Raw genomic sequence first — 8384 nt, 5'->3', positions numbered from 1 at the left:
TATAAATGGAAACTTGACTTGACAATATGTAACCACAATGATAGGGACCTCTGGTGGCTTAGTGGTAAGGAGCTGTGCTGTGAACCTGGAGGCAAATGGCTCGAGTCCACCAGCTGCTCCATGGGTTAAAAATGGGCAATTTCCTTTCTTGTACTCTATGTGTTCTGAAAACCTGCTAACATGTTAGATATGAGTAGGTCTGACTTGACAGTACTTAACAATAACTACAATGACAGGATCACATCGCTGGTGACTAGAAGAACAGTTACTTGAACATAGGTCTTCTTCTGAAGCATTTGTATGTCCTTTCTAGTACATTTAATGATCACTTTCAACAACTATTATATAATCTTGATCTATGACAGAGTGTTCCTGGTGAGAAAAAATTAATAAAAATGACTATAATTAAGATGGAAAATTGTCCAGAGAATTAAGCCAAGATATTTGCAATAAAAGGAACTAAAATGACATAAAATGTATGCAATATCATCATTCAAAGTGCAATAGGAACTCAATAAAAGCCCATTTTAAAAGACACTACAATTTTATGATTTGGGCGTGGAAAATTAGAGTCATAGAACAAAACAAAATCATCAGTAGAAGACTTTAAAATAATAGTAGTGTAAAGTTTTACTGTTAAGCACTACCCATTGGCATCCTCAAAATGCAGGGACAAACAGCATTTGAAATATGGGGGGATAGAGGAAATACCAGCGTTAAGAAATTTCATTGTAAAAGATAGAAACTAAATATTGGATTTAAATACATTTTTGCCTTTTGAATTTTCCTCAAACCACAAATCTTTATTCAAAGTATGCTGAACATTAACTAACCTAACCTGCTGCTAAAAAACACAAATGCTGCAGTTTGTTATCTGCAGGTAAATATCTATACATTGTCTTTTGAAAGTATTTCTTAATAGTTTCTGATCTTTTGAAAGTATTTTATAATACTTCACAGTTGACTCATTTGACTGTACTGTTTCCATGAAATATTACTTTTATTCATAGTTTTAGTCATTCTTAATCATGTTACTGTGAAACAAAATTTAGTTGGACTAGAACTAGATATACGAAAGTAGAAGGAGTCCTGATGGCCGAGTGGTAAGGAGCTGCACTGCAATCCCAAAGGCACTCAATTTGAATCCACCAGCTGCTGCATGAATGACAGATCAACAATCTCCTCTGATGCAATTCATTGCCTCTGAAAACCTGCTGGAGCATCAGCTATGGGTCACTTCCGACTTGACAGCACACAATAACATATACAAGGAGACTACACAAGTGATAATGTCATCATTTTTATTCCAGTAAATTCACGTTCATATGAATAATTGAAAAAAAATTGGAGACAAAAGACTTGATCTAACAGACATAAATCTGGCCCATAATATGAGATGTTTTCTAAAACTTTGAGGTGACTCTTATGAACATACAGAAGCAAGTGAGTCTTCCCACCCTGGGTTCCTCATGGTGATTATTTTCATTCTATATGCCAGGTAGTAAAATCAACTTCCCCACCCCATTCTATCAGCTGACAGCTGCAGCAGACTTGATTCAAAGAGCTGAAACTGAATTTCTCTCCCGACTGACATGCTTGCATCAGAAGTCTGGGTTTCTTGGAACAAAATCAGATGATTATGTGAAATGAAGAGAACTAGAATGATCTTTTCTTTTCTCCCCAGGAAGTGTTTGGGTACCACAGCCAGACTTTACGTCGCATCCTTTGCTTTGTAGCATCAGTACTGACCTGTGGGGTCCTTTCGCTGGTGTTCTACTGGAAGCCTCACTGGAGGGTGTGGGCCAACTGTGCCCCATGCCCCTTGCAGGAAGCAGACACTGTTTTGCTAAGGACAAGAGTAAGTGTCCCTCTTTTATCAATTTCAAATGCTATGAATGTGTCTTCTATGTTGTATTTGCGTTATAACTAACTGGAACTAACCTGCACTGAGAACTTAGATCTTCCCTTCTTTAAGGAGTTTGCCCAGACTATAATTAAAGTGATAACGGATTACAGAATCATTTTGGTATATACTTAGTGATCAAAGAACTTAGGCTACTGCCTCACATCAGCCTAGGGAACATGTGCCATGCCAGGTCCACTGGGTGTGCTCTCATTCATCACTTGACTATGATAGTCACCATTGCAGCTCTAACACTGCAGCCCTAACAGAGACAATTCAATATTTTATACTTCAGTATCCCTGAGTGATGCAAACAGTTAATGAGAGAAGTGACTAACTAAAAAGCTTGAATCTACCTACCCAAAGGCACCTTGAAAGGCCTGGTGATGGCTCTGAAAAATCAGCCATTGAAAACCCTGTGGAGCAGAGTTCCCTCTGTCATACGCACATAGGCTGCTACAAATCAGAGACAACACAGCAACAACTGTTTTTGTTTGGGTTTAGTTTCTATCTAAAAGTAGCCAGTAATCATCTTCTGGATAGATAGCTTTATTGTAAAAATGTCTTTTCTTTGTTGTCTAACATAGTGGTTCTCAAATATAAATTCACATCAGCATCACTTGAAGGGTTTGTTAAAACACAAACTTCTCCACCTCTTGGATAAAAGTGATTCAGTGGGTCTAAGGTAGGGCCCAGGGAACTCTGGTGGGCAGGGAGTGAGGTGGGTGTCTGAATCCACCAGCTCCTCTATGGGAGAAAGATAGGCAGTCTTCTCCAACAGGATTCATAGCCTCTGAAAACGCAGTGGTTGACCAGTTATAAGTCAGTTCTGATTAGACAGCTATGAGTGAGTTGAGAAGGTAGGACCTTGGGAGTTTACATGTCCAGCACATTTACAGGGGACATTAATAATCTTGTCCGAACCGTTAACCATCAGAATAACAGGTGTTTTGCAGATGTTTGGTTGCTTGAGAGCCTTACTGTGTAACATTTGAGGTAATAATCAAGTATAATTTGATTATCTTTATTAGGACGAATTTCAAAGATATATGAGGAAGAAGGTGGTCTCTCTCTATTTATCCACACTGAAGTTTCCTATAAGCAGGAATCCAGGAGAGCCTCTGGTGGCTGACCGCCACTCTGTTATAAACAAAGCTGTATTGAAGCCAGAACTAAAAGTAAGTGATTTTCAAAAAGCTGAACATAGAAATTCCATATGTCCTAGCTATTCTATTGCTTGGAATATACACCAAGAAAATGAGAACTGAGGCTCAAATGGAGACTTGTAAACCAATGTTCATAGCAGCATTATTCACCATTGCAAGGACATGGAAACAGCCCAGATGGCCAACCCCAAGTGAATTGATTGAGAAATTGTAATACATTAATATTACAATGGAATACTACGCACCACCTAACTTGGCTGGAGACTGGAGAGTATTATGCTGAGTGAACTAACCGAGCCCCACAACTACTGTATAAAACTAATATTGTAGAATGAGTATGAGGATCCAATGGGGGTGGTGGAAGCAGAGGGGTGAGAATGGCTGGGGAGGAGGGGAGGTTGGAGAGATTAACCATAGGGTTGCACAATTCAATGGGTGGGGGCTGTGTGTGAAGGAAATGGGAAGGTTCTTTGGTGAAAACAATGTATTCTAACTGTAAATAAATCAGTATTTTAAAAAGTAAGCCATTTTAAGAGTGCAAACTTGTGACAGATTTTTTGCAAAGAAAGAGTTTTCATAAGTGTACATTGGATAAAAATTCTAAATAACACCTAACAGACTAGAAATTTTAACTGCATGAAGAAAAAAGGAACCCACGTAAAGTCCTATTTTAAATAGCCCACATTTCCTATTGACTTTCCCTTTGTGAAAGTCACATATTCTATCATATTTGTAATTGCAGATTCGATGCATCCAAGTGCAGAAAATCAGATATGTTTGGGACAATATGGAGAAGCAATTTAAAAAAGTTGGGTAAGTTGAACTTTTTCTTATAATGTTCCTTATGTGGGTAAGTGTATGTATATATGTTGAGGGGAACATTGATTTGTTGAGTGACATCAACTTAAATGTAATTTCTACCCTCACTATATTCTAGGTCACTAGAAGACAACAACTGCTGCTATGATATCCATAATACATTTGGAATGGGTCTGACAAATGAAGAACAAGAGGTCAGGTAGGGTTTGTAGAATTCTTAGGCTAAATTATCAGTGGAAATTGAAGGAGTAAATAGTTTCTGACCAGTGAATTTCTGGCATGTAGTAGTATAACATCAAATTGAAATAGACCCATTGCTGACACTCGAGCTGGTTTTCAGAGGTAGTTAAACACATAAAAGGAGATTGCTCATCCTTCTCATGCAGAGAAACTGGTGAATTTGCATCACGTGCCTTCAAGATTATCGTGCAGCTTCTTGCCACTGCTTATAATATCAATGCATTTATAAAAGGGATATTCTAAATTATTTTACTATTAGCAAACTTATTAAAGAAAAACATCTAAAAGAGTTGTTGTGTGTTCTTGTTGTTGATTGTCATCGAGTTGAGCATGTTTCATAGCAACCTATGAACAAAAAACCTGAAGCCTTTCTATAACTATTATTATTTCTCAAAGCTCATAGAGTTTCCAGAGACATGTTGTTTAGGAAGTAATACAATAAAATAAAACCTGATATTCCCCCAAATTATTATAACAGTATTGTTTGTATTATCATTTCATATTCTTTTCTCAAAAATGATTGTTTCATTCCATAAACATTAACTTCTTAATCTTCCAAATCCTTTGAGAGACACAAAGACAATAGTTATTTTGTTTTATTATGGGGAAATAGCCAAGAGATGAGCATTTTGATAGTTCGTTTAGGCATGCTGTTCACCAATGTGTGTAGCACAGAGAACAGTATCTGATTCATGGTAGGAGTTCAACAAATAACTGTGAATAAATTAGTAACATTTAATCGTGCTAATGCGAAACCTATACTTGGACCAAGAGGCAGTCGTCAGAACAGAGCAGGGCAACACTGCATGGTTCAAAATTGAGAAGGGTGTACGCCAGGGATGTGTCCTATCTCCACACCTTTTCAACCTGCATGCAGAGCAGATTATCCGAGAGGCTGGGCTCTATGAGGAGAAGCGTGGCATTAGGATTGGTGGAAGATCTATCAACATTCTGTGTTATGCAGATGGCAAAAACCTGCTCGCTGAAACTGAGGAGGACCTCATGCACTTACTGCAGAGGGTCAAGGACTGCAGCCTTCAATATGGACTGAGGCTCAATGTCAAGAAGACAAAGATTCTCACTACTGGACCAATCGGTAGCATCAGGATGAATGGCGAAGAGATTGAGATTGTTCATAGCTTCAGTTTGCTCGGCTCCATGGTCAACACTTTTGGCACCAGAAGCCAGGAAATAAAAAAAAAGTATTTCTATGGGAAAGTCTGCTGTTAGGGACCTCTCTAAAGTACTCAAGAGCAACGGTGTCTCTCTGGAGACTAAGGTGCACTTGATACAGGCCATGGTCTTTGTAATCACTTGTTATGCATCAGAGAGTTGGACAATGACTAGTGAGGATAGAAGGAGAATTGACGCCTTTGAGCTGTGGTGCTGGAGAAGAGTTTTGAATGTACCATGGACTGCCAAGAAAACAAACAGATTCATCCTCGAGAGGGTTAGACCTTGGAGGCAAGGATTCTGGGGCTTCATCTGACATACTTTGGACATGTTGTAAGGAAAGACAGATCCTTGGAGAGGGACATCATGCTTGGTAGGGTAGAGGGATAGTGCAGAAGGGGAAGACCCTCTATGAGGTGGATTGATTCAGTGACTGGGGTAATCGGGATGGGTGTGTCAGAGGCAATGTGATTGGTACAGGATAGTGCAGGGTTTAGAGCTGTTGTACATAGGGTCACTATGAGTCGCAAACGACGGCACACCATAACAACAACAACAACAATAATATATTCATTGGTCTATAAACTGAGTATCTCAAATATGACAAGTACTTTGCCAGGTACTTGGGATAAAACAACCCTCAAAAAAAACAAAATAAACACTTGGTTGTATGCATTGTCAGCCACAGTTACACTCGTCAGTAGTCATGGATCTGTTCCAGTCAATTAACTTGTTACCAGCATTAAAAAGTTCCTAGTTGGCCTAGGTTGTTCTCCTACCTGGAGCAAGGTCCCACTGCCTGGAGGTCCATGGTTCTGCTGTCTAGAGGCTCATGGCCCCTCTGCCTGGTGGCTCAGGCCCCACCACCTGGACCCCTGAACCTGCTACCTGGAGGACCTGCTCTGCTTTCTGGATGCTCCTGCCAGCCACCTGGACCTTTGCTCCCACCACCTGGAGGACCTGCCACCACAGCCTCACTGCTGGGATGTTCTTCCTGCTGCCTGAAAACCCACCACCTAAAGTTCCACCACTTAAAGAACCTGGCCCTGCTGTCTGGACATCTCACCATCAAGAGGACAACCCGCTGCCGCCCCTCTGAACTGCACCAGGGACAACAATATCACAAGTGATCCTATTTCCTCTCTTCTCCCTGAGCTTGAGCTGCCTTTGGCCCTAGACTCTGTGGACCTGCCTAGCCTAGCTGTAGCAATTGCCTAACAGAGGAAACTGCTAAATTACAGGCCTTATCTTGACCAAACTGAAGCAAGTCTTCCCTTAAGTCAAAAGCTCAGAGAGAAACTCAGTCAGGGTAGCTGCCCTGCTCTACTCTGGAACAGTGACTTCCTGAGCCAAACTTTTCAGACCAAGACTCTGCTAAGGCCTCAGACATTAAAAACTCTACCACAACAATGTCACAGAAGAAGCAGACTACCTTACACTCTACATAAACCCAAAACAAGATGTCACGCCCAAAATGTGACAGAATATCAATGGATATCCTGAAGCTAAAAAGTCAGAAGGAGCTTTGTGACACAGAATTCAAAAGAACAATGATTGAATATTTTCAATGGGTAAAAGATAAACTCAAGAAATTACAAGATTCTGCAAGCAACAACCAAGAGGAATAAAAAAAAAAAATCCAAGGAAATGCAGATAAAATAAAAGAAGCATTAGAGGCTCTGGATAAACAAGAAACCACAATCCAGGATATGAAGACCAATGTTTCAGATGCTGTCAACAAATTGGAGGGGCACATGAACAGAGCTGAAGAGATGGAACTCAGAACAAGTGAAACAGAAGATAGAATTGCCACCACTGCTCTGCTAGAGAAAAAGCAGGCTCAAAAAGTAAAGAAAAAGAAGAAAATAAGAACAATGTGGGACATCATCAAGAATAATAACATGCACATATCAGAAGCCCAGAACAGGAGGAAGAAGATAAAGGCATGAAGAAAGTTGTGAAAGAATTACTAAAGGAAAACTTTCCAGGCATAATGAAGAATGAGAGAATATATACTCAAGAAGCTGAGCGAACACCAAATAGAATAGACCCAAAAAAGAAAAACACCAAGGCATATCATATTCAAATTTGCCAGAACCAAGGATAAAGACAGAATTCTGAAAGTAGGTAGGGAGAAATAAAGAGTAGCCTATAAGGGAAAGCAAATAAGATTAAATGTCGATTTCTCAGCAAAAACCATGTAAGCAAGAAGAGAGTAAAATGACATATATTAAACACTCAAAGAACACAACTGTCAACCAAGCATACTGTACCTAGCAAAACTGTCGATCAAATATGAAGGAGATGTCAAGATAGTCTCAGAAAAGCAGAACCTAAGGGAGTTTGTAAAACAAGACTGTTGTTGCAGAAAACACTGAGAGGCATCTTTCTTATAGAGGTACCACAGAGAGCAGAATGTACCAAAGTAATCAGCAACAACACCAAAAAGAACTCAACAAAATGATAGAAATAAAACCTTGCTTCTCAATAATTACAGTGAATGTGAACAGCTTAAACACACCACTGAAGAGAAGAGTAATAGATTGGATAAAGAACCCACAAAAACACAACTCATCAATATGCTGTAGACACAATATGTTATAGAGACACACCAGAAAAGTAAAGAATGACTAAAAAGAAAAGAGTGGAAAAAATATACCAAGCAAATGCAAACAAGAAAAAAGTAGAATTAACAACATTAATCTCTGATAAAATAGATTTCAATGCAAAAACTATCACAAAGGACAAAGAAGATCACTACATAATGTTGAAAATGATACACTGCAAAATATACAAAACAAGCATCAACACAACTGAAAAAAGAAATAACACCACTATATTAGTAAAAGACTTCAATACCCCACTCTTGAGAAAAGATAGAACTACAAGTAAGAAACTTAACAAAGATGCTGAAGAATTAAACCACACAGTAAACCAACTCAATCTTATAGATATATACAGGCTAATTTACCCCAAAAAAGAGCAGCATACCTTCTTCTCCAATTTGTATGGAACATTCTCCAGAAGAGATGACATTTTAGGTCACAAGGCAAGCATCAACAAATTAAAAAATATAGATATAC

The 8384-nt window shown here is 39.0% G+C and overlaps 1 protein-coding gene across 1 annotated transcript in view; it reads left to right on the top strand.

Annotated features, from left to right (window-relative positions):
* The first annotated feature begins 1425 nt into the window (after positions 1–1425).
* The window catches only part of ATP13A5 (ATPase type 13A5), a 207555-nt gene continuing 200596 nt past the window's right edge, over positions 1426–8384 (top strand). Inside the window, exons 1-5 of the mRNA XM_006898539.1 lie at positions 1426–1443; positions 1685–1858; positions 2935–3081; positions 3812–3882; positions 4007–4087. Coding sequence (XP_006898601.1) covers positions 1426–1443; positions 1685–1858; positions 2935–3081; positions 3812–3882; positions 4007–4087 — 491 coding nt within the window. The remainder of the gene's footprint in view (positions 1444–1684; positions 1859–2934; positions 3082–3811; positions 3883–4006; positions 4088–8384) is intronic.

Source organism: Elephantulus edwardii, unplaced genomic scaffold (assembly GCF_000299155.1).
Source record: "Elephantulus edwardii isolate Elephantulus edwardi_28Jun2011 unplaced genomic scaffold, EleEdw1.0 scaffold00232, whole genome shotgun sequence".
Lineage (NCBI taxonomy): Eukaryota > Metazoa > Chordata > Mammalia > Macroscelidea > Macroscelididae > Elephantulus > Elephantulus edwardii.
The sequence above is the reverse complement of the archived record's forward strand: the minus strand, read 5'-3'. Positions and strand labels throughout refer to the sequence as shown.